The sequence below is a fragment of the Elgaria multicarinata genome, chromosome 11 (genome assembly GCF_023053635.1).
Source record: "Elgaria multicarinata webbii isolate HBS135686 ecotype San Diego chromosome 11, rElgMul1.1.pri, whole genome shotgun sequence".
Taxonomy (NCBI): Eukaryota; Metazoa; Chordata; class Lepidosauria; order Squamata; family Anguidae; genus Elgaria; species Elgaria multicarinata.
Window position 1 is genome coordinate 45,374,428 of NC_086181.1, and position 26,375 is coordinate 45,400,802.

The 26,375-nt window shown below is 53.1% G+C and overlaps 1 protein-coding gene across 1 annotated transcript in view; it reads right to left on the minus strand.

Moving 5' to 3' along the window:
- The window catches only part of KDM6B (lysine demethylase 6B), a 67,874-nt gene that overhangs the window by 6,609 nt on the left and 34,890 nt on the right, over nucleotides 1-26,375 (minus strand). Inside the window, exons 11-22 of the mRNA XM_063138388.1 lie at nucleotides 25,328-25,648; nucleotides 23,310-24,792; nucleotides 22,691-23,186; nucleotides 16,807-16,933; nucleotides 12,767-12,872; nucleotides 8,901-9,106; nucleotides 8,662-8,726; nucleotides 8,163-8,231; nucleotides 5,629-5,777; nucleotides 2,783-2,897; nucleotides 2,250-2,437; nucleotides 1,395-1,536 (exon numbers count right to left, since the gene is read on the minus strand). Of these exons, the coding sequence (XP_062994458.1) occupies nucleotides 1,395-1,536; nucleotides 2,250-2,437; nucleotides 2,783-2,897; nucleotides 5,629-5,777; nucleotides 8,163-8,231; nucleotides 8,662-8,726; nucleotides 8,901-9,106; nucleotides 12,767-12,872; nucleotides 16,807-16,933; nucleotides 22,691-23,186; nucleotides 23,310-24,792; nucleotides 25,328-25,648 (3,467 nt within the window). The remainder of the gene's footprint in view (nucleotides 1-1,394; nucleotides 1,537-2,249; nucleotides 2,438-2,782; nucleotides 2,898-5,628; nucleotides 5,778-8,162; nucleotides 8,232-8,661; nucleotides 8,727-8,900; nucleotides 9,107-12,766; nucleotides 12,873-16,806; nucleotides 16,934-22,690; nucleotides 23,187-23,309; nucleotides 24,793-25,327; nucleotides 25,649-26,375) is intronic.

Consider the following 26,375-nt stretch of genomic DNA (forward strand, 5'->3'; position numbering starts at 1 on the left):
ACACTGGAAGAGAGAACCGGCAGGTGGCACATCTAGAGACAGATCCATACTACAGGTGCGGAGTCCCACCCACAGCACCAAAATGACCTGATGCACAAACGAGAGCACACAGACTTGGGACCGCAATACCTGACGGAACACCTTTCCCGACATGAGCCTCCCCGTACACTGCGCTCAACATCTAAGGTCCTCCTCCGAGTGCCGACTCCGGGGGAAGCTTGGAGGATGGCAACAAGGGAGAGGGCCTTTTCAGTGGTGGCCCCCAATTATGGAATGATCTCCCTGACAAGGCTCGCCTGGCACCAACACTGTTATATTTCAGGCACCAGGTCAAGACTTTTCTCTTCTCCCAGGCATTTAACAGCAGTTAACAACTTATGCTGAGTTTCTTTGTTTGTTAATGGACCCCAGAACGGTTGTTTTTAAATGGATACTGTTGTTTTTATACTGTTGTTTTTATGTTTCTGACGGGTTTTTTAATTTTGCATACTTTTTTTAATGTTTACTGTTTTAAACTTTTGTAAACCGCCCAGAGAGCTTCGGCTATGGGGTGGTATATAAATGTAATAAATAAATAAGATCAATCGATCAATTTTAGCTTACAGAAAGCAGGGATACAGGTTATCAAGTGTCCTCTAGATCCCAACGGAAGCAAGTGGGTCAAAACCGCCCAGAGTGCTTTGGCTACTGGGCGATATAAAAATGCAATAAATAAATAAAAGTGGGAGGGGGGCGAATACCATCCCCACCCTGTGTTCAGTGGGAATGCGAATTTGTACAAAAATTATGGAAAATGGTGTTTAATGAGATAAAAGAAATTTTAGGAATGGAGATTGAAGAGACACCTATAGTGGCATTGTTATCATTATACGGAGAATTGAATTGTAATAAAGAGACAAAAGAATTGATAACGAATTTGTTAACAGCAGCAAGATTAATGATATCTAGGAACTGGAAGGTTCAAAGGGATTATCATATAGAAGATTGGTATAAAGAAATATGGGATATTGCTATTAATGATAAATTAACACGTAATATAAAAGTTAGAAGAGGAATGATAAAAATGAATGACTTTGAGGGACTATGGAAACAGTTTCTAGAATTTGTATTATTAAAGGGGAGAAGGGAAAACACCTCCAGAGGAAGCAATGAGATTTTGGAAACATGAATAAGATCCCGTGGTTGTGGGGAGCACTTTTATGTTAAGTATGATTATGTTAAGAGAATTAAGTTAGAATATATGTTTATCAAATGTTTATTTCATATTATTGTGTATTATGTAGTATTGTTTTATTTTGTATTGATGTATTGTTTGAGGTATTAAATAAAAAATTTAAATTAGGAAAAAAAAAAGGATGGGGTGGAGGGATGGGGGGTGGGGTGGGGAAACGCACTTGATCATTTTGTACAAGTCGGGGTCGCTGATCTTGACCGTGCGGGCCACGTTCCAGGAGACGTGGATCATAGGCACTATGGACTTGACGTTTTTCACCTCATTCCATTCATAGCGCTCCAGCGCCAGCTGGTACTGGTAAGCTGTGGAGGAAGGAAGGCGTGAGACGGGCTGGGGGGTGACGCCTCCCCCGGCATAGACGTGAACCACGGCCAGCGGCCCCCCTCACCCCGCGTCTTGCTGAAGGCTTTTTTGCCTTCCGCGCAAAAAAGAGGACGTCGCCAGAGATATCCCAGAGTTCTCCTCTCCTCTCTTCGGCCAGCCGGAATGGGAAGCGCAAAGCCCTGCTTTGACAACTTCCCTGTGAACCACACCAGCTCGGGAGTAGCCCCCGCCCCCGCATCCCCGATCCGTCCTGCTCCCTCCTCGTGCGAAGGCCTTCGCCACAGATAACAGGGCCGGGCAGCAGCAAGAGAACACTCTGCATTCGTTAAACTCAAACTTGGCGCTTGCCGGTGGGGTTTGCACACAGCCCAACAGAAGGGGCAACGTTGCAGCGGGATCAACGCTGGAGAACTCGGCCGTTCAAAGACTAGTTTGGTCGAGGTGACTTAAAAACAGCGGCGACGCCTGAACATCTTCCCGGGGTTTCCCAGCTGCCGCCCCGAGATTAAAAATTAGTTTCGGAAAAAGGAAAAAGGAAGCAAGTGGAGAGAATGCCACGTGCCAACGAGGTTCAACGAGGCCACCTTGTGGTTCAAAGGTGATTGCTGGAAGGGGGGGAGGCACAGCACCCCCCTTGACCCCCTCCTCCTCCTCCTCTTCCCTTTTTCAGGGTCTCAGTCCGGCTCCTTACCCGTCAGCGGGCCGACGTTCCAGGCGATGTTATTACACCAGCCCGTGGCCTGAACCCAGTGCACGGTCCCAGCGTTGATCCACACCAGGTCTCCGGGGCGCTGGATGAAGCGGTAGACCGGGATGTTGGACTGGTAGAGGTCTTCTAGGATGGGCCACCATGAACCGGTCAGGTAGTCCACACCATGCCTGCGAGAAAGGGGGAGGGTGAGAGGCCAGACACCCACGCGGCCTTCCTGCTTGCAGGGCAAGAATCCGCCAGGGATTTCTCTGCCCCGAGCGCCGTGCAAATGCGCAGATGTGCCAGGGCACGAGAACGCGAGGAGATCCCATCCCTCGTCACCCCACCTCAGATGGGCACCCCTGCCCAGACCCCCGTCTCCATCCCATTAGGGCAGCACCCCACGGTTACTCCAGCAGAGAACAGCGCACGGCCCCGGCCTGGTCAATATAATATATTGGACGGCCACCTTCCCAGGGGGAGACCCAAAGCAGGCCAGGACATCCGCCCACCTGCCGCTCCCACCCGCCTACCTGTCACAGAAGGCACTGATGTTCTGCCAATAATGCTCGTGGACTGCAAACCATTCGCAATCTCCCGGTCCGATGTTGATATTCACGGAGCAGAAGTTATTGTTCTCTTGGTGGCCTGAAAGGGGAGGGGGGGGACACTCGTGTGAATAGGATGGATTGGTCAGAGGGACGGCCTGGCGCGAGGCAGCCTGAGAGCTTGTGGAAGGAGCGGGGCTGACGGAACCTCTTTCAGCCCGAGGGCCGGGTTCAATTCAGGAGAAGCCTCTGGGAAGCCGGAGGGCTGAAGGGGCAGAGAGAGGCCAAACCCCAGCAGCTTTTAGCTTAAAGCTCTTCCTGCTGGCAGCAAAACCTCCTGAGGGGAAATCCAGTCCTTTCAGAACGGGGAGCAAAGCGTGCAAAAGCCAGGAAACCACGGAACGACAAGCGATCAGGAGGAGAAAGGGGGGCGGGCGGGGATCTCAGTCTGGCCAGATTTGGCCCACGGGCCTGAGGCGCAACACCCCTGACATAGAGGAATTGCCCCCGGCCCGTGTGAAATCAAGGCTGTCTTGGCAAGGTCACTGTGTCCAGCATTGCCATCGTGGCCCCGTACTTCGTGGGGCTGCCCTTGAAGACTGTTCAGAAGCTGCAACTTGTGCAAAATGCGGCAGCCAGATTGATAGCTGGGACCAGAAGGCCTGAGCATGTAAGGCCCGCTAGCCTTGGCTGTCTGTATGCTTCCGAGCCTGATTTGAGGTGCTGGTTTTAAGCTATGAAGCTTTACATGGTTTGAGACCGGAATACCTGATGGAACGCCTCCCCTGACCTGAACGTACCTGGACGCTACGATCAACACCTGGGGGCCTCATCCTCTGAGGGAGGCTCGGAGGGTGGTGACCAGGGCCTTCTCCGTGGCCCCCTGACTCTGGAATGAGCTCTCCACTGAGGCCTGCCTGGCACCAACGCTGTCATCTTTTCAGCGCCAGGTTAAGACTGCGCCTCCTTCTGCTCCCAAGCATTTAGCAGCCTATGATGGGGCACTATGAGCAGTACGACAGTGGAAGCAGTGACCTAGGGAGGTTGTGGGCTCTTCTCCCACACTAGAGGCCTTCAAGAGGCAGCTGGACAACCCTCTGTCAGGGATGCTGTAGGGTGGATTCCTGCATTGAGCAGGGGGTTGGATCTGATGGCCTTGTAGGACCCTTCCAACTCTGCTATTCTATGATTCTATGACTTATGCCAGTCATCTCAACAGGCCTAGCATTTTATTGGAACTGTTTTTAGCTGTCCAGATTATTTTAAATTTTAGACGTGTAAATTTTTATGCTGCATTTCATGCTGTATTCTTATATTGTATTTTTTTATCGTATGAATGGCTGTAAACCTCCCCGAGAGCTTCGGTGATGGGGCAAGACAGAAACGAAACGGAAATTTGACTTTTGTCCTTACTTTCACACTGTTACTTTTATTGTCCCTCGTGCCAATCTGGTGTGTTCTCTTCCCATTCTTATTGTTTTATTATGATGATTTTATTAGACTGTAAGCCTATACGGCAGGGCGTCGCTGCTTTATTCTTTTACTATGTCCAGCACCATGTACATGGATGGCGCTAAATAAATAAACCATAATGAAATAAACAAACAATAAAAGTGGCACTAATGCTCCCGGCTCCACACTTGCCGGTCCTTATCCCAGCCCTCTCACAGAATCATAGAATAGCAGAGTTGGAAGGGGCCTACAATGCCATCAAGTCCAACCCCCTGCTCAAGGCAGGAATCCACCCTAAAGCATCCCTGGCAGATGCCTGTCCAGCTGCCTCTTGAAGGCCTCTAGTGTGGGAGAGCCCACAACCTCCCTAGGGAACTGGTTCCATTGCCGTACTGCTCTAACGGTCAGGAAGTTTTTCCTGATGTCCAGCCGGAATCTGGCTTCCTTTAACTTGAGCCCGTTGTTCCGTGTCCTGCACTCTGGGAGGATCGAGAAGAGATCCTGGCCCTCCTCTGTGTGACAACCTTTCCAGTATTTGAAGAGTGCTATCATGTCTCCCCTCCATCTTCCCTTCTCCAGGCTAAACCTGCCCAGTTCTTTCAGTCTCTCTCCATAGGGCTTTGTTTCCAGACCCCTGATCATCCTGGTTGCCCTCCTCTGCACATGCTCCAGCTTGTCTACGTCATTCTTGAATTGTGGAGCCCAGAACTGGACGCAATACTCTAGATGAGGCCTAACCAGGGCCGAATAGAGAGGAACCAGAACCTCACACGATTTGGAAGCTATACTTCTATGAATGCAGCCCAAAACAGCCTTTGCCTTTCTTGCAGCCGTATCGCACTGTTGGCTCATATTCAGCTTGTGATCTACAACAATTCCAAAATCCTTCTTGTTTGTAGTATTGCTGAGCCAAGTATCCCCCATCTTGTAACTGTGCCTTTGGTTTCTATTTCCTAAATGTAGAACTTGGCATTTATCCCTATTAAATTTCATCCTGTTGTTTTCAGCCCAGCACTCCAGCCCATCAAGATCTCCTCATGCAGCAGACCATCCTGAGAACATCCAAGGATCCCTGGGGGATCGGCCCTAAAAGACCACCCAGTCCACCATCCCGCGTCCCACGGTGGCCGAGCAGATGCCTCTGGGAACCCCAGAAGTCAGGGCCACGGACGAAACAGCCCTTCCTAACCACAACCCTTCAGCCTCGATCAAAATGGAGAGGCGGGTAAGGAATTTCTTCTTCTTCTTCTTCTTCTTCTTATTATTATTATTATTATTATTATTACAGTATCCAGACACCCTGAAGATCTCCCCTCCTCCTCCTCCTCCTCCTCCTCCTCTTCCCCTCTTGGAGCCGTGAGACGAAGAACACCCCTTACCTGGAGTGCGGCTGCCTGGCACTTTCATGTAGAGCTGCACGGTGTTCATGCCCAAGATAGTGTGACCCACATGACTCAACATATTCCCCGTCGACGTGACGCGCATGAAAGCCGGCAACTTCAGCAATTCTTGCAGCTGCGGTTTCCACCTGCAATCATAGAATCATAGAATAGCAGAGTTGGAAGGGGCCTACAAGGCCATCAAGTCCAACCCCACTTGCTGGGCAGGGGGAGGGGGGCAGGGGGCGAGAAATCATTTTTCCCCCCAGTAACAACAACAAAACCCTTAAAACCTTTATTGTAATTTAGATATCCGTCGCAATATTTATTACTTTTTAAATCAATTTCTATGCCAGTCTTAAGCGCTTTGCTATAGAGGGCTTGCCGTAGCGGAACTATCACGACGCAGTTTGCAAAAACAAACCCGAAATTCTAAAATGCATGAGAATTAATGCACACAAAAATCCACCAATTAAAAATGCTTAAAAAGTTTTTTTTTAAAAAAAAACTAAACTACCGTAAAAGCACAATAGTACTGGATGCGGGCTAACAAACTGAGACTCAATCCAGACAAGACGGAGGTACTGTTAGCGGGTGGTTCATCTGTCCGGCGAGGTGATGTTTGCCCTGTCTTGGATGGGGTTGCACTCTCCCTAAAGGATCGGGTCCGTAGTCTGGGGGTGCTCTTGGATCCAGAACTGTCACTTGAGGCACAGGCGAACTCAGTGGCAAAGAGCACCTTTTATCAGCGTAGGTTGATATACCAACTACGCCCTTATCTGGACAGAGATAGCTTAGCTACAGTTATCCATGCTCTGATAACTTCTCGTTTGGATTACTGCAATGCGTTATACGTGGGGCTGCCTTTGAAAACGGTCCGGAAGCTTCAGATGGTACAAAACAGGGCAGCCCGTTTACTAACAGGGACTGGCCAGTGAGATCACATCACGCCAGTCCTTTTACAACTTCATTGGCTGCCAGTCCAGGTCCGGGCCTGATTCAAAGTCCTGGTACTAACATTCAAAGCCCTAAACAGCTTGGGGCCAGGTTATTTGAAGAAACGCCTCCTCCCATATGTACCTGCCTGGACCTTAAGATCATCTACAGGGGCCCTTCTCCACGAGCCCCTGCCAAAGGAAGTGAGGCAGGTGGCTACTAGGAGCAGGGCTTTCTCCGCTGTGGCACCCCGGCTGTGGAATGAGCTCCCCAGAGAGGTCCGCCTGGCGCCTACACTGTACTCTTTTCATCGCCAGCTGAAGACCTTTTTATTTTCTCAGTATTTTAACACCTAAATTTAAACTTTGCTGTTTTAATTCTGTATTTTAATCCTATATCGATTTCTGCTGTGTGGTTTTATCCTGGTTGTGCTTTTTATATTGTATTTTGTACTTGGGTTTTTAGCTTGTTGGATGTTTTATTATGTTACTAATGGTTTTAATTTTTGTGAACCGCCCAGAGAGCTTTGGCTATTGGGCAGTATAAAAACGTAATAAATAAATAAATAAAATAAATAAATAGTATGTATTTAATCGATTTAATTAAAAGCTCCCTTTCCCCACCGATGTCATCCACTAGGGGCAGCACTGAGCCACACTCCCCTTCGCACAGCCCCCGTCAGGTGGGGCTGTAGCTCAAGTGGTAAAGAGGGCAGGTGTGGCATGCCAAAGGTTGCAGGTTCAATCCCCAGCATTTCCAGGTAGGGCTGGGAGGGATCTCTGCCCGAAATCCTGGAAAGAATGAACAAAACTGAGCTAGATGGACCAACATGTTCCAACATGTTCCAACGTGAGTGGAAAAAAACTGTGTTTGTGGCAATGGCCGAAATTCTCTATGCCTGCGGAGTCCTTTTCCCTATAGCATAGGGTAGATCTCTGCTGCCCTCCAGTGGTCATAACCAATCATTGCCACGGAAGCCACTTCTCTCATGCAGTGACAAAATGTGACCGTAGGGAGGCAGCATAGAGCAACGTCATAGAGGAGAAGTATCGTGGAGGGCCACACTGGGGCAGTTCCAGAGGGCGCATGAGAAGATGTCATTGCGGTGCAATTCCAGCCATGGACGCAGGGCAATATTGTGTCATTTGTCACCAAATTGTCACCACAAGAGGGCAGGAGAGGCTCACAACATTGCGGTGACACCTCATGGCCACTTGGAGGGAGCAGAGCACTTCGCTCCTATTCTCTTGCAAGGACCAGACTTGACCACACGGAGGCAGCACGGAGCTCCATCGTACGGCCACAAGGGGGCCACATACAGCAATATTTCCCTGCAGTTCCAAGTGCGGCCACAAAGCGGCAGCAACGAGCCACAGCGTGGAGGAATGCAGGCGGTGCACGCAGCGCATTAAAATAAAGCCATAATCCCATTTTCTTGGGGCAGCAAGAAGCAATTCCCGCAGCGGCTGCGCACGGTCGAGGGCAGAGGAGCCATATCCTGCTTCCTCCCACAGTGCTAAGGGCGATCGATCGCAGGAGACGGGAGGAGGACAAGAGGAGCTTTTAATCCGTAACTTCCCCCGCTGCGCAGTCCTCACCGTTTAGCATCAGAGAGGTCAATGTTGGTCCCAAACTTGATAATCTGGTGCGGTTTCTGGTCAGGGTTGCTACGAGGAGCGGAAAGGAAGAAATTAGGATGTGAAATGTAGGATGCAGAGAGAGAGATTGAGATTTGTCAGCCCTTCCGCCTCAGCTCCTCCCAGGACTGAATAAAAAGTCATTTCCCAATTGCCCCTTTCCAGAAACTGTAGCACCTCTCCCGTTCTACACCCGTCAAATTTCACCCATGTCTTCAAATTTCACTCTCTTCCAAGTGCCCACGGCATCGGGGGTGCCACGGCTTGGCACCCCCCTTCCCCCACCTCAATTTCCCCTCCCTTTGTTTTCATTGATTTTAAAACACACCCGCCACTTCCTAGCAATAGCCCCCGAAGTGGCATACAATAACGAAGAAAAGCCATTAAAATGACAGAGTTTGTCAGAAGTGTAAGCATGGCAGGAATGCCGGCAGGGCAGGGCAGGGCAGGGGAGTCCTACCTGGGGGGCGTCTCCGTGGTGCTGTCCGGTTCATCGGCTTCCTCGTCGTCCGTCTCCTTGTCTTCCTGCCTCGACAGAGGGGAAAAGTCAACGTGGGAATTCCGCCCCCTCCCCTGACTCCTTGGGCATGGGCCTTCAGGGTGGGGCACCCGCCCCAACCAACCTCCCAACGCACCCACCCCAGGAATCCCGCGCCAATCCCTCCCGGAGTGCCCGAGAGCGAATCCCAGCCCTCTCACCTGAAGAGATTCCTGGAAAGAGGCAGCCTGGTACTGGGCGTACTTGGCGATGGTGGTGTGCGACCGGCTGCTCTCACAAGGCCAGACTTGCTTGGACCCCGAGAGGTCCCAGTTCTCATCCGACGGTTGCTGCACCTGTGTGCGGACCTCCACTGTGTGCTCCCCGCTCGCCTCCACCAGTGTCTTTGTGCTGAAGAGGCCCAGGTCTGAGGGGAAAGGCGAGAGCAGGGGTCAGGATGGGAGGCGGAGGGGCTTCTCACGGGCTCCCTGCTGCTGCGGTTGTGGGGTGGGGTGACGAACCTCCAGACCCAATGGGAACTTGAAAGGCTGTCCTTGAAAGGCGGCCACGCAGAGGAGGGCCGGGATCTCTTCTCGATCCTCCCAGAGTGCAGGACGCAGAATAACGGGCTCAAGTGACAGGAAGCCAGATTCCGGCTGGACATCAGGAAAAACTCCCTGACTGTTAGAGCAGTACGACAATGGAACCAGTGACCTAGGGAGGTTGTGGGCTCTCCCACCCTAGAGGCCTTCAAGAGGCAGCTGGGCAGCCACCTGTCAGGGATGCTTTAAGGTGGATTCCTGCATTGAGTGGGGTGGGTGGGGTTGGACTCCATAGCCTTGTAGGCCCCTTCCAACTCTACTATTCTATGATTCTATGACTTTATCCTTTTCTCCACCCCATTGCAGGAGCACTTCTTCAATCAACCCCCCTCTGACTGAAGAACGTCTTCCCAAGGAATCACTACAGCTCCCAATAGTTCCTTATTCACACACATCCCGGCAGAAACCACTGTCACAAAACTTCTCACTGACGCACACGTGCTCCCCTCAAATCTGTATCCACCAGCAAAGCCTCTGGCACAGCCTTCCTCAACCTGGGGCGCTCCAGATGTGTTGGACCAGCTGGCTGGGGCATTCTGGGAGTTGCAGTCCAACACATCTGGAGCGCCCCAGGTTGAGGAAGGCTGCTCTGGCACATAAAACCTAGCTGTCGCCACCCTGCTCAGGGCAGGGGGCAGTTTAAAGCACCCCTGTTCGATGGCTGTGCGGTCTCCGCTTGAAGACCCCTACCGACGGAGAGCCCACCGCCTCCCCAGGCAATTGGTTCCATTGTCTGGCTGCTCTGACCACTAGGAAGTTCTCCCTCATGTTCAACCGAAATCTGCCTTCCCATAACTTAAACCCATTATTTCACATCCTACAAGTCTTGGAGGAGAAAGAACACACTGCAGCCCTCTTCTGTGTCCTCGAAAAACTCTATCATGTCCCCCCTCAGCCTCTTCTCAAGGCTAAACATTCCCAGTTCCTTCCATCTTTCCTTGGGTTTTTTTTTTTTTAGTTTCTAGTCCCCTGATCACCTTTGTTATCCCTCCCTGAATTTATCTGAATCCGTCTTAAAGTGTGGTGTCCAGAACTGGACGCAGGATTCAAGGTGAGGTCTGACCAGCACACAGTAGAGTGGAACTATTTCTTCTTCCGATTTTGAAACGCTGCTTGCATTGATGCAACCTAAAATCGCATTTGCCTTGTTTGCAGCTGCATCACACGGCTGATATGCTGGCTCATATTTATTTATTTATTTATTTATTACAATTTTATACCGCCCAATAGCCAAAGCCTGGGATTGACTACAAGATCCTTTCCACACATACTATTGCCAAGACAGGTGTGCCCCATCTTAGCTGTGCATTTGATTTATTTTTCCTATTATTATTATTATTATTATTATTATTATTATTATTATTATTATTATTATTATTATTGGCAGCTACCAGGAGCAGGGCCTTCTCTGCTGTGGCACCCCGGCTGTGGAATGAGCTCCCTAAGGAGGTTCGCTTGGCACCTACACTATTATGCCTTTAGACGCCAGGTGAAGAAGACCTTTTTATTCTCCCAGCATTTTAACAGTCTATAAATAAATTTTAACTTTGCTGTTTTAAATTTGTAATTTTGCATTGCTGCTGTTTTCAATCTGGTTGAGCTTTTATATCGTATTTTATATTATGGTTTTACACTGTTGTTTTATACTTTGAATGGTTTTAATTTTTGTGAACCGCCCAGAGAGCTCCGGCTATTGGGCGGTATAGAAATGCAATAAATAAATAAATAAATAAATAAATACATTTACGTACTGCCCTATAACCAAAGCTCTCTAGGCGGTTTACAAAGAGTAAAACATTGAACATTTGAGAAATCATATATACAAAATTTAAAACCTGCACTGATCTGGGATCAGTTAGAAAATTCAACATATGCTCTTTTCGTCGCCAGCTGAAGACCTTTTTATTCTCTCAATATTTTAACACTTAATTTTAACTTAAATTTAAATTTTACTGCTCTAATTCTGTATTTTAATCTTACATCAATTTTTGCTGCGTGGTTTTATCCTGGTTGTGCTTTTTGTACTGCATTTTGTATTTGTGTTTTTAGACTGTTGTTTGTTTTATTATGTTTTTATTTTTGTGAACCGCCCAGAGAGCTTTGGCTATTGGGCGGTATAAAAATGTAATAAATAAAATAAATAAATAAATAAATGCCTGGGAGAAGAGAAAAGTCTTGACCTGCTGCCGAAAGGATAACTATGTTGGCTCCAGGCGGGCCTCGTCAGGGAGATCGTTCCATAATTGGGGGGCCACCACTGAAAAGGCCCTGTCCCTTGTTGCCATCCTAGAATCATAGAATCATAGAATCATAGAATAGCAGAGTTGGAAGGGGCCTACAAGGCCATCGAGTCCAACCCCCTGCTCAATGCAGGAATCCACCCTAAAGCATCCCTGACAGATGGTTGTCCAGCTGCCTCTTGAAGGCCTCTAGTGTGGGAGAGCCCACAACCTCCCTAGGTAGCTGATTCCACCGTCGCACTGCTCTAACAGTCAGGAAGTTTTTCCTGATGTCCAGCTGGAATCTGGCTTCCTTCAACTTGAGCCCGTTATTCCGTGTCCTGCACTCTGGGAGGATCGAGAAGAGATCCTGGCCCTCCTCTGTGTGACAACCTTTTCAGTATTTGAAGAGTGCTATCATGTCTCCCCTCAATCTTCTCTTCTCCAGGCTAAACATGCCCAGTTCTTTCAGTCTCTCTTCATAGGGCTTTGTTCGGAGTAGGCACTTGGAGAAGGACCTTAGATGTTGACATGTGCACTGGTCTCTGGTAGATTTCATTCTGTTATTTTCTGCCCAGTTTTCTAACCCAGCAACATAATTTTGAATGCTGTTTTCCTCTTCTGAGGTACTGTCTCCCCCACCCAATTTTATGTCGTCTGCAAATTCGATACGCGTTCCTCCACGTCCTTCATAACTGTGGAACGGCCTGCCGGAGGAGTCTCGTCAACTTAACAAGTCTATTAGCATTTAAGAAAGCTATAAAGACTGGTCTATTCCGGCAGGCCTATCCAGCGGAATTTTAGGATGTTCTTAGGATGTTTCAATATATATTTTGTAAACCGCCCAGAGAGCTTCGGCTGTGGGGCGGTATATAAATGTAATAAAATAAATAAAATAAATAAATGTGTTTTATAATTATTGTTGCTCCCCGCCTCGATCCAAACGGAGAGGTGGGTAAGAAATAAAATTATTATTATTATTATTATTATTATTATTATTATTATTATTATTATTATTATTATTATTCATAAAAATGTCGAAGAGAACACAGCCCAGGACTGAGGTGCTCCACGCAACACTGTCTGTTGCCGAAGCCCTCCCCTCCCGTCCACCGTCTCCGTGCCCCACAACCGCCCCCACCTCCAACGCTGCACCCTTTTCCAAAGAGCCCCAGCTCCTGACAGAGCGGTTCTCAACCCCAGCAGAAGACACACACACACACCCCGCCCGAGACCCCTTAGCCTGCTCCCCGGTTATCCACTCACTGAGGCGGAGCGATCCGGCCAAGCCCCGAATGACGGTGATGGGGTTCTTGGGGTCGGTGCAGAACTGCAGCAGGACCGGTGAGAAAGCGTCCCGTTTGCTCTCCAGCTGAAGAAAAGGAGGCGGCAATTAGTGGCCGAGATGTCGGCGTGCCCCCCACCCCCACCCCAAAACGTGGAGAACACCCCCACAACTCAAAACAACAACCAACCTAGGCACATGGTATCCACTACGGCTTTTCCCCAAGTGGGCGCCCCTGAGAGGGGTTGGACTACAGCGCCCTTGGGCGCTGTAGTCCAACCCCTCTCAGGGGCGCCCACTTGGGGAAAAGCCGTTCCACTCTTGCCAACTCATTCTTCACATCGGTAGGCCTGATGAGGCCACGAGGCTAATAATTCCCCATTGAGGCCACTGGGCCCTGTCCGCACCATATTCCCCAGGTTGAGACCCCAGGTGCTCGGGCACCGTTCCCCCCCCCCCCCCCATCAACCAGTGACTCCACCTCAGATCCGAGCAAGGATATCCCACTTGGCCACACAGGTCTCCGCTGAGCGGCATTACAATGACCTGGAAGATGGGGTCTTCCTCTCTCGTCGAGGGGCCGGCGCTCAGCCACAAGCGGAGAGAACAAGGGGACAAGCCGGGAGCGTCATTAATTCAATCTTTTAATCTTCTCCACTGTGGAATTCCAAAGGGATGGCGCGAGGTAGTCCATCTGGGAGAGGAAAAGTTCTGCACAAGACCCGGCCGGTTGAAACGGACCACGGGGAAAGTTCCAGACGCCCCGAAAGCCACCACCGGTGCAGACGCAGAAGGAAGAGGTCACTGCAATTCCGTGTTGGAAGCAGGAGGAGACGTCCTCGAAGGGACTGAGGGAGGAGCTGCGGTGACCGCAGAACACCCCCATCCACCAAAATATCCGACGTGTCCAAGGGAGAAAGACGTTTGCCTTCTGTAACGTCCGGTAAGTAGCCAAACAGTGACTCGTATGCAAAGAAATGGAGTCAAGAAAGTCCCGTTTGGAAGAACGTCAAGAGATAACGACGGCTACTAGCCCTGGCGGCTATGTGCTACCTCCAGTATCCGAGGCAGGAAGCCTGTGTGCCCCTGGGGAACATGGACGGGAGGGTGCTGTTACACCCGTGTTCTGCTCGTGGGTTTCCTGTGGGCAGCTGGTTGGCCCCTGTGTGAACAGAAGGCTGGACTAGATGGACCCTTGGTCTGATGCAGCATCCACCCTTCTGATGTTCTTATGGCCCTCGTCAACCGCTGGGGAGCCGTCATCGCAAAGTGGCACAAAACAGGGAGCGAGAACAGAAGGAAAATCCCACGATAACCCCAAAGTCTTGCCTTCTTGAGCCCAGGAACGGAAGAAACCAAAGTGCTGCACTGCTCCAAGCCGGCGTTTCCGGCCTCCCGTTTTGCTCTGGTGCCCAGGAGTTTAGAGGCCTACTTCTCAGAAGCGGAGGAGCCGGTCTTCCGGGCAGGGCAGGTGCCAGACTATTTTGCGCCCTAGACAGGTGAGCTGCTTTCACCCAGGCACCCACCCCCACCCCCACCCCAGCATACCTGGGCACAGGACGCCATCTCGCCCGCCCAGCCGAAGCGAAGCCAGGACACTGGGGTGGGGGCAGCGGCTTCGGAACAGTGCATTTGGCCGGAAGCCGCTCTGGGAGAGCGACTTCCGGGCACGCCGTTCCAAAGCCGCCCGCCCACCCCAGCATTCTGGCTTCGCTTCGGTTGGGCGCCCACCCAGCTGAAGCGAAGCCAGGACGCTGGGGCGAGCGGGCAGGCGGCTTCAGAACGGTGTGCTCAGAAGCCGCCTTCTCAGAGCCGCTGTGGGAGAGCGGCTTCCGGGTGCGGCATTAGGCACCTCCCTTACCTTGGCGCTCTAGGCGGCCGCCTGAGTGGCCTCTATGGTAGCACCAGCCCTTGTTCTGGGGCGCTGAGCTTAGCTAAGAGCAGTCAGAAGGCCGTTAAACTAACAGTGCAGCAGAGGAGGGAGGGAGTGGGGAAGGAGAATGAACTCCCAAACGCACGAATGGAAACTCAAGGGGGTCGTCACGGAAAAGGAAAAACGGGGTGAAACCAAAACAAGAACAATGAGTGGAGGATGAATTGAGGTGGGGGGGGGGAAAGAGGGGAGCGTTTGCAATCTCTTTCCACGTTGGAAGTCCCGATCCGCACAAGCAAAATGGAGGAAATGACAGAAACCCTTGGTGGTGGTGGAAGGGAATGAGATATGTAGGGAAAGGCCAGTTCCCTGCAATGTCAGCTCAGCCATGTGCCGGGACCAGAGCAGAAACCTCGCAAACGACGGGATTTAATTTGAGTCCGCAGCCCGTGTTGAAACTCAGAGCCTCGAGAAAGGGTGGAAAGCCAACGGGCTCCAGGACGGTAGCCCAGGAGTTGCTTCGCAGACGAACAAATCTGGGTGCAAGAGAAAAAGGCATCGGTGCCTTTTTCCAGGGAGGCAAAAGGGATTGACGTGATCACATCCAAGCATAAACTTCCTGACTGTTAGAGCAGTACGACAATGGAAGCAGTGACCTAAGGAGGTTGTGGGCTCTCCCACCCTAGAGGCCTTCAAGAGGCAGCTGGACAACCCTCTGTCAGGGATGCTTTAGGGTGGATTCCTGCCTTGAGCAGGGGGTTGGACTGGATGGCCTTAGAGGCCCCTTCCAACTCTACTATTCTATGGTTCTATGATCATAAGGAACGAGCTGTCTTTCCGGGACCTTTCTGGCTTTGAAAATTCAGGAAGAAAAAATAAACTGTGTGTCCGTGCAATTATATTTTTTATTCTAGGGTTTGATACAGCCAAGGTTTGGATGCTACAATTTCTGGAATGTTGGAACCGCTTAGCTACAGAAGAAGATAAGGAAGAGTAACATAAACCAGAGAGGAAAGGGGCGTTTCAGGCCCTGAAAAGAATACAGAAAACCTGATCGTTTGCAGAGCGAAGGATCCTGTGAAGTGACAAAAACTGACAAGTAGGTCTGACTATTGCAAGAGGTAAAGAGCGACTGGTCCAGAGACGGAAATGTTCAGGGTGGGTTTTCCTTTATTTTGGAGAACAAGCAGAGCGTCCCGTCAGGCCCAGGGCATTTTAGCTTCAGCTATTGGGCAGTATAAAAATATAATACGGTGGTATTTCAAAACGTGGGTGCTGTCAGAATTGGATTAAAAAGAGAGCCTGTTTAAAAAATCATTGGCCCAACAGAAAAGGGGGTTAATGAATCCGTTTATGGGCAGGGGCGGTTTTTGTTCCGCTTTGTTTAAGTCGCCACTGGGTTTGGAAGAAGGAAGTTTGGAAGAATTCCCCACCCCGAAAATAAACAAGGGGAAAACAAAAACAGAAAGCTGAGAATGGGGAGATCAAGAAAGGGAAAACAGAGATCGACCCGGGGGGACGGGGGACGGACTCCTTCAGAGTGGACCAGCAAGCTATCACGACCCTCCCAGGCCCCAGGCCCTCGGGTAGCATCCAGCCCCACACCCAAGGGGTCCTATGAAACTCCAGGTCCATCAGGCCTGCCACTGAAAGGGGCCACTGCACCCCGGGGGTCAGGCACCGTGTGTTGCGTTGTGCTCTGGATCACTTCGCCCAAGCGGGCCGCCACGCAACTGGTAGAGCTGCTTGCATCGGGTGGCCTTGCTGAGGTGCCCCCGAGCTAGTTTCCGCCTGCTGTGTGGAAGCCCCCTCCGCACGCCCCCTCCGCGCACGGGACAGCCCCCGCTCTGCCCCCTTCCGGCTTCTGAAATTCCGCCACACACATTTTGAAGCCCGCCTTTCCGGCCACAAGGGCCGGAACCCCTGCTGCTGTTTTCTTTTCTTTTTTTGAAACGAAATCGATATTCCGGATATTAAACCCTGTGCTTCTATGCAGTGGAATCCCGGGCACTTGGCAGTACACACGGCCCCCGTTTATGACCCCGCCCCATCGATTTCAGAACCCCCTTCCACAAAACCACCCTCCCTGCAACGGTTTCCTCGCCTCCACCACCTCGTTCCCTGTCACCCCCCAAAACGGGGACTTACGTATATGCTCGGGGTGGGGGGGTTGAGCTTCTCCCGTGGGAGTTTCTCGTCTACGTTGATCTGAGGCTTGACCGAGTGGGTGGGCAGCAGGTAGGACTCCTTGAATTTCCCTTTCACCTTGGCATTCCTGCAAGGAAGAGGGGGAAAAGGCGACGGATGAACAAGGAAAAACACACACAAAGGAACTATCATTAGCAACGCTGCCACACAACACTAGCTTAAGCGGGGACTGGGGGGCCTTCCCTGGGGGGGTCCAGAACAGTTTGCACGTCCGGCACACAGCCGTGACGTCTTTGAGAGTTTGATGTTCTTCCGGTCCCCCAGCTCCGCTCATCGGCGTGGGATTCCAAGACCCGATTCAGAAAGCCACATATTCAGTGGGGCTGGGAAGAGCATCACCGAGCACGTGCAAAGCGACTGCCTTGAACTAGCGAGCCTAGGCTGAGGTTGAGAGAAATAAATATTGCAAGGCTACTGCTGGCTCAGGCCAACTTCTGGATTTGTTGCATGCTGAAAAACGTGCACAACGGTGTCTCAGCTCCATGGGTCAAATCTCTGGGGCTCTGTGACCTGGGTTGAAGGCATCGAGATACGGGTGCGAGGCCCGGCGCGGAGACGCCCCTTTCCTAGTCTCCCTAGCCAAGGTCTCCCTGCCTCCCTCCCAGGGCTGAATCCCTTATCTGGACTGACCCTTGCTCTCAAATTTGCACAGACATTTTGCAAAGACAAACAGAACCATTTGAGAGGGTGGGGTTAGGGGGTGCTGTCGGGTGGCGTTAAAAAATATGAACGGACAAACGAAAGACCGAACTCTCCAGGAACAAAACCCTCTGGGGACGGAGGCCATCACAAAACGTTCCCCTTCGTCCTCCGTTTCGCAAAAACACCTCTGTTATCAGCCCTTCCTCCAAACACACTCGGCAAAGCTTTTTGCTGAAGGCTCCCATGCCTGAAACACTCCCCACACACACCCACACAACCCACACACACACACACACACACACACCAAACCTTCGCTTAAAACTGACTTGGCCCAGTCCTGTCTCTGTCAACAGTTTGGAAGCTTGATTTCGAGAGCAGAGAGGGTTGCCGGACGGCCCCCTCTTTCACCAGCGCCGGAATTGGACTGGAAGGAGCAGCAGGTGAGAGAGCCGTGTGCAGGAGGGGGGGCTTGGCTTGCTCCCTCACATGTCCCTTTTGCTCTTAAAACTGCCCCCCACCACCACACACACACTCCACCACTTTACAGGTTTAAACGGAACAGATCTGAAGAAAGCACACGTTGTTCTTCAGCCAAGCTGCCCCGGAGAGCCACGTCTTGTCCACAGACACACACCCCTGCCACGGACCTGCCCGCCGCCTGGACCACGCTCCTAGCATCCTCGCCTGCCGCCCCCGCCCCTCTTCCCCCCCCTACCTGGCTCCTCCGGCTAACGCAGGTGGTCCTTGGCCAAGCCACATCCTTCGCCGAGGGAAAGGCGATTCCTAATGGGCAGCACAAAACTCAACCACTGCCCAACCTAAGCCACTCTCTAAGATGCAGAAGTGGTTTTTCAAAAGGAGCAATCATCTGGTAAAATGTCACCGTGTCACCGGACATGTGGCAAGAGACAGAGCCGGCGTATCTTGAGAGAGAGCGACGCTATTTGTTTACTATGCAATGCCATGGCAGGGCGGAAATGCAGCCACAGGGATCTCGCTTCCTGGGCACTGCAGCTTTCTTTAAAGACGAGGGTGGGGAGGGGGAAAGGCAACACAACTTCTGGCCCTTATCGCTGCAGAGATATGCCTGGGTGTAGGCACAGCCCAGTGAAATCGCAGGAGCCAGAGAGACGGCTGAGTTAACATTTCAAGGAGGAGCCTGGAATACCCAAAGCAGAACGAATTACGCAAAATATTTTTTTGAAATGACAGAACAGAGGAAGAGTCGTTGACGTAGTACGTCTACGTCAGAGAATTAGTTTTACTTGGTTGCAAAATGTTGTTCCGTTTTATTGCTGCTGTCTGGGCTGTTTTGTGTGTGTGTGTGTGAGTGTGTTTTGGGGGTTTGCTTGTTTTTAAATGAGGAGTACCTAGACAAACAGACTAGAACGCTGGCTTGCAAAAAACATCTGACGAGACCACATCACGCCAGTCCTTTAACAGCTTCATTGGCTGCCAGTCCAGGTCCGGGCCCAATTCAAAGTGCTGGTATTGACATTTAAAGCCCTAAACGGCTTGGGGCCAGGCTATCTGAAGGAACGCCTCCTCTCGTATACACCTGCCCGGACCCTAAGGTCATCCTCAGGGGTCCTTCTCCGCAAGCCCCTGCCAAAGGAGGTGAGGCAGGTGGCTATCAGGAGCAGGGCCTTCTCTGCTGTGGCACCCCGGCTGTAGAACGAGCTCCCTAAGGAGGTTCGCCTGGCACCTACGTTATATGCTTTTAGACGCCAGGTGAAGACCTTTTTATTCTCCCAGCATTTTAACAGTCTATAAGTAAATTTTAACTCGGTGTTTTAAATTTGTAATTTTGCATTGCTGCTGTTTTTATCTGGTTGAGCTTTTATATTGTATCTTATATGATGGTTTTATACTGTTGTTTTATACTTTGAATGTTTTTAATTTTTGTGAACTGCCCAGAGAGCTCCGGCTATTGGGCGGTATAGAAATGCTAATAAATAAATAAAAAAATAAAAAAATAAATAAACAAACATCCAACAGCAAAATAATTGGGAACGTGAGACAGATCAGAAAAGTTTTACTCTCCCCTGTGCCCGTTTGGTGCATTCTCTTCCCCTTCTTATTGTTTTATTATGATTCTGTTAGAACAGCCTTCCTCAACCTGGGGCGCTCCAGATGTGTTGGACTGCATCTCCCAGAATGCCCCAGCCAGCTGGCTGGGGCATTCTGGGAGTTGTAGTCCAACACATCTGGAGGGCCCCAGGTTGAGGAAGGCTGTATTAGAATGTTAGCCTTTGCGGCAGGCAGGGTCTTGCTATTTTATTGGTTTACTCTGTGCAGCACCATGTGCACTGATGGTGCTATATAAATAAATAATAAATAAATAATAATAAAAAGCAAACTGCCTTTTAGCTTCAGAGTGACTTCTAAGGTTTTACGCTGAGCTGCACCCTACCGGGCTGCTACAGCGATGTGCAAGCTCACGTCCCAGCGATGTATTTCGCGGTAGCCTGTTACACACTCGGCGTCATAATCTCATACAAGGCCCACGTGATCCCTTTGCAGTCAGTCCTAAGTATACGATAACAGCCGGATTTTATCCCATGGTAAGTAACTTGAAATTGGGGGGACGCATAAGCTTTTTCACCCCAAGGGAGTGACGGGGTCTGTGTGTGTGTGTGTCAGGGGCTGGACGCACACGTATACACACATGCTCCCGACGTGAATATACCCAGTCACTACGTTCAACATCTAAGGTCCTCCTCCAGGTGCCTACTCCGAGAGAGGCTCGGAGTGTGGCAACAAGGGACAGGGCCTTTTCAGTGGTGGCCCCCAGACTATGGAACGATCTCCCTGATGAGGCTCACTTGGCGCCAACGCTGCTATCTTTGACTTTCCTCTTTGTCCAGGCATATGGCAGCACATCTTAATCACCCACATGTTTAGGGTTCTTTTTTACGGTTTTTAATGCTTTATGTGTATATGTTCTGTGTTTTAGAATTTTAAATTTTATATACTCGTTTTTATCTTAATTTTAGAATTTCTGTAAACCGCCCAGAGAGCCCTGGATATGGGAGCGGTATAGAAGTGAAATAAATAAATAAATAAATAAATAAATAAAATAGAGGTGTACAAAATTATGCCTGGTGGACAGGGAGACGTTTTTTCTCCCTCTCTCAAAATACTAGAACCCAACGGGGTCATTCTCCCATGAAGCTGATGGGTGGGAGATCCAGGACAGATCAAAGGAAGGACTTCTTCACACAGCACAGAGTTAAGTTATGGAACTCACTACCACAAGATGTAGTGACCACCCATTTGGATGGCTTTAAAAGGGGGTTGGATAAATTCCTGGAGGAGAAGGCTATCCATGGCTCCTAGCCCTGATGGTTATGTGCTGCCTCCAGTACACGAGGCAGTAAGCCTGTGTGCACCAGTTGCTGGGGAACATGGGTGGGAGAGTGCTGTTGCACCATGTCCTGCTTGTTCATCCCTGGCCGATGGCTGGTTGGCCACTGTGGGAACAGAGAGCTGGACTGGATGGACCCTTGGTCTGATCCCGCATCAGGGCTCTTCTTCTGTTCTTAGATGCACCCACACGTACGTACACAGGTCCACCCAGCCACCCATACCTCCCACAACCTGTGGGGCGGGGGGATAAGCTGCCGCCACTCCTTCCCCGCTGCTGCCACCCTCCTCCTTCTATCTGCCCCTGGCCGCCACCTCCTGCCTCCCCCACAATGCCTCTCTGCGAGGGGTCCTCCCTCAGGGCAGGGCACTGGCCCAGGAGAAGGCTCTGAGGAAGGAGGCCTCAGAGTGAGGCCTCTTCGGCCGGCTGGGCCCCCTTCGGTCGGCAGTGCCCTGGAGAGCAGGGCCTGCACCGGGGCAATTCGCTGAGGCAAGACAAACTACATTTGGTTCTGGGATGCTCTCTCCCTGCGGCATTTATTTTATTATTGCATTTATATCCCGCCTTTTTTCCTCCAAGGAACCCAAGGCGGCAACCATAATCCTCCTCCTCTCCGTGTTATCCTCACAACAACAACCCTGTGAGGTGGGCTGGGCTGAGAGTCTCTGACTGTCCCAAAGTCACCCAGAGGGTTTCCATGGCCGAGTGGGGACTAGAACCCGGATCTCCCAACTCCCAGTCCAACACTTTAGCCACTGCACCAGACTGGGTCTACCACTACCACATTTGCCCCGGCAAGGAAGTCTCTGGCGTGGCCCTCTGGAGCGGCCGCCCACTCTAAGCCTTACTCTGAAAGGTCCTGGGAGGTCAGTGATAGAAATGAGGCAGAGGCAGGGCATGCGCCCCCCCCCCCCCGGCCAGGCGAGGCCACCCTTCTGGAACTGCCGCCTGAGGCGGGAGACTGACCTTGACTCACGGGAGGGCCGGCCCAGCCTGTACACAGGCACACATGAGAGAGCGCCTCTCCTTATACATGTCTGCCCGAGACCTTAGATCTGTTGGAGGAGCCCTTCTCCGCATCCCACCAATGCAACACATACGTTATGATGGGACAAGGGAGAGGGCCTTCTCTGTGGTGGCACCCTGACTGTGGAATGCCCTCCCCTGGGAGGCCCGATTGGCGCCAACATGGATTGCATTTCGACGCCAAGTAAAAACATGGCTTTTAAACAAAGCCTTTGATGGTTAAACTCACTGGCACATTGTTTTAACTGTATCTATTGCTTTTAAATTATATATTGTTTTAACTTGGATCATGGTTTAATTTGTTTTTAACTGTGTATATTTATTGTTTTATACTGTATGCTTTTATCCGGACGCTGCCCTGAGATCTTAGTGATATAGGGCGGGATATAAATGTTTTAAATAAATAAATAAGTAAAACATCCCAGAGATCCTGATACAGGCCGCTTTTTCCTCATTAGTAACGGCAGAGAAAAGACAATCTGTAGGAAGGTTTCTTGGGGAGAGAGCTGACAGTACAGGCAGGGGGGAATTCATCCTGGGGGTGGGGGTGGGGGCAGGGCAACCTTGTGGGGCCACAGTAAAAGCCTTGGGGGGTGGGGGGCATGCAGCTCCTGGGCCTCAGGTGGTGAACCATAGCTTTAATTCCGCCCCCCCCCCCCCACACACACCCGTTTTGCCCTCAAGTGTCCCCTGCTGCGATCTCTAGACTCTGTGTGCGCTGCGTTCCTGCCCGCCGCTTGGAAACGAGGCCACACGCAGCCGGGGCTGGGGCGGGGGCGCGTCACTCACTTGCAGGCCCGCACCACTTCGGCGGCCGGATGGCTGATGGTGAGCTCGCCCAGGGGGATGCGCCGGTCCTCCACCTCGGAGGCGATGAAGGTCTCCCGGTCTCCGCTCTCCACCTTGATGAGGCGGATCTTCAGCTCCTTGGGGGGCCCCTCCGTGAAGGAGCACAGCTTGAGCAGGTCGGCCGAGCACACCACGGTGGAGCCGCTCCCGACGGCAGGGCCCTCCTCTTTCTTGCCGGGGGGCGGCCTCCGCTCAGGCTGGGGGGCGGCGGCGGCGGGGGGCGGGGGCAGCGGCGGGGGCTTGAGCAGTGGCTTGGCCCCGTTCTCGCGGGCCTGGCTCTCGCTGCTCTGCACGTCCAGGCTGCCCAGGATCTGCCGGTTCTTCTCCTTGTGGGCCTTGCTGTCCCGGTGGCGCCGCGAGCCGTCCTTGCTGGACCGGCGGTGTCTCCGGTGCTCCCGGTGCTCCCGCTTCCGGGACTCCTCCTTGGGGCGTGGGGCTGGCGACGGAGGGGGAGCGGAGGGAGGGGGCAGGGGAGCTGTCACAGGAGGGGGAGCAGGGGGCGGGGGAGGAGGGGGTGGCGTGGGGGGTTGGGGGGGGTGCTGGAGGAGGAGAGGCGGGCGGGGGGCGGCGGGGAGGCGGGCGGGGGGGGGCGGAGGGCTCTTCTCCCGCTCCGCTCGCTCCACCAGCGTCTCGCAGGCGCGGCTGATTTCTTCTAGGACCTCCGATTCGGTCTTGATGGGCCGGGGGGCGGGGGGCGGCGGGGGGGTGGCCACTCGCTCCCCTAACGTCCCCGCTCCTCCAACCCAGGCTTGGCTTGAGGTAGAGAAATGGGCCGCAGCGCCCTGGCTGCTGCCGCCGGCTGGAGGAGGGATCTTAGCACCTGCGGGGGTCAGCGGCTTGGGCCGGTAGGAGTGCTTCTGGCCTTCCAGCACGCTGGCCAACGACTTCAGCAGAGACGCCGTGCTGTGGTGGGGGAACTTGCTGCCACCGCTGGCTCCTGCCGCCGCCGCTGCCGGCACTGCCGGCGGGGGCCGCTCCTCACTGTCTCGCTTGCCGAACCGGTACAGGCAGGGGGGCTCCGGCGGCTCTTGCCCGGGCGGTTTGGGGTAATCGAAGGAGCCGGTCGACGAGGGGGGCGGCTTGGGCCTGGCCAGCGGCGGGGGGCTCGGCAGGAGTGGGGCGGGCGGGGGCGGGGGAGGGAAGCTCTCCTCCCGCTCCTCCTCCCCCCGCCGGATCGACTCGTCCAGCATTTTCATGATGTTCGCCAGGCCGTCGGGCAAGATCTTGGAGAACTCCGTCGGCTCCTCGAATTGGTCTTCCAGCGGGGGGCTGGAGAAGCCAAAGAGGTGGTCGGAGGCAGCCTCCACGGCTGGGGGTGCCACTGGCGGGTCCGGGGTCTTTGGATAGGAGGCCCGGGGTGGCTGTGGGGGCAGTGGTGGGGGCGGGGGTAGCGCTGGTGGCTGTGACGGGCTCTCTGGGGACAGGAAGGTTCCTGAGGTAATTGCAGGGCTCGGAGTCAGGGCCCTCGGGCCGCCCGATCCGTTCTCCTCTCGGCCACTTTCTGGCAGCCAGAATTCCGGGGCTGGCGTGGGCTCAGGGCTGGCGGGCCTCGGGGGGCTCTCCTGGACCGTGGCATCCTCCCTGGGGTGAGAGAAAGCCCCTTTCTGACCGCTGGTGTCGGGTTCCTGGAAGTTGCGTCCCGATTCACAGGCTGTCAAGGGAGGAGGCGGTGGGGGAGGCGGAGGCTCCCCCCGACGGGGCTCGCCACACGCAAACAAGAGATCGCCCAGGGGGTCCCCGCTGGGCTTCCCCTCCCCGGCTTTGTTACTGAACCCGGCACCTTTCAGCCACGGCAATGGAGGGGGCGGGGGAGGAGGCGGCGGCGGGGGAGGAGGCGGGCACTGCGAGGCGGGAGGGGGCCGTACCACCACCGGTGGAACCGCCCTGGTGATGGGTGGGGGCGGGGGCAGGCGAGAGCAGGGCAGGTTGCGGGGGGCGAGGCAGGAGGGAATTGGACGTGGAAGGGGGGCTGGTTTGCGCCCACTGCTCTCCGGGGCGGGACTGGGCTGCTCCAACGCCGGGGTTTGGTAATGATCAGAACCCTACAGGGACGGACAGGAAGAACAGACAATTAGAAGGGGAGCAGGGAGGGAGGGATTGTCCTCCCCTCGTCCTCCCCACCAGAACAGCTCAGCCGTTATCCATACCCACCAGAATGACTCAGCCTTTATCCATACCCAAGGGAACAGCTCGGCCATTATCCATACCCAACGGGGACGGCTCGGCCATTATCCATACCCAACGGGGACAGCTCGGCCGTTATCCATACCCAAGGGAACAGCTCGGCCGTTATCCATACCCAAGGGAACGGCTCGGCCGTTATCCATACCCAACGGGGACAGCTCGGCCGTTATCCATACCCAAGGGAACAGCTCGGCCGTTATCCATACCCAAGGGAACGGCTCGGCCGTTATCCATACCCAACGGGGACGGCTCGGCAGTTATCCATACCCAACTCCGCCCTTGCACAGGGCCTCCCAACGTTCCGCCTACGTGCTTCCCATCGCTCGCTCCATGGGAACTGTCAAATGCCCTCCATTCCCAGCCCACCCCCGTGATCCCACCTCCCCCACTCACAAGGCTGTCCGGGGCCGGCTGCCCCCGCGAGGCGGTCTTGCTGGTGGCGGGGGGCCCGGCTGGCGCCGGGCGCGGGGCATAAGGCACGCAGGCGACGGTTGCTGGTGTGGCGGTGGATTCGGGGCGCGCCCGGGCGGCTCGGCCGTCTCTAAGGTCACTTCCGTTGTGCCGGGCCAGGCAGCCGTGGCTCTCCAGGGGGGCGCGGTGTGCTGGCGGTGTGCGGGGGCTGGGCGCCATGGCCGGCGGGCGGTGCGGGGGCGGATGTGAGCCGTAGGCGGGAGACGGGTACGGGAAGGGATGCGCCACCGAGTTCCTCTGCTCCTAGGGTGGGAGGTGGAGAGGAAGGAGACATTTGGTACAAGGGCACTGTGGTGACGTTTGGACCCTCCAAAGCCCTGGAATCAGAAACAACGATCCGAGCTGAGCAGAGGTACAGATGCAAATCTAATCTATTCGGTGAGATGCAGCCATTCGGAGTTCTGGCTGCATCTGTGAAGGAGCCACTTCTGGTTTTTCCAGAGCAGCCTTCCCCAACTTGGCACCCTCCGGGTATTTTGGACTACACCTCCCATCATCCCTGGCCACTGCCCATGCTGGCTGGGGCTGATCGAGAGTAGCAGCCCCAAATGTCTGGATGGGACCAACTTCGGGAAGGGTACCCTAGAAAAACAACCAAAGCGGCACCTGAAATCATCCCCCACCCCCGGCCCAGCTCTGGAGGACCTCCCCCACCCCACGCAGTCCATCCCTTGACAGATGCCAAGCCGAGAGGACTGCAGAAAGAGAGCAAAGAGCGGAAGCTTGCTCAAGCAAGCAAGCCAAGCTGCCCTCGGCAAGGGAAAGGCTGCAGGGATGTGTGGCCTTTTTGACCTCCGAGCCATGAGATCCGGAAACTTGTTGTTACGTTCTTATTATTATTCTATTTTTTTTACTGGGAGCTGATTCTGTCGTATTGTGCCAGATAAGCAGGTACTGTTATTCCCTGGGAACGCAAAGGGGAGGAGAACAAGGGGCAGGAAAAGTCCCCCCACACACACAAAGGACTCCA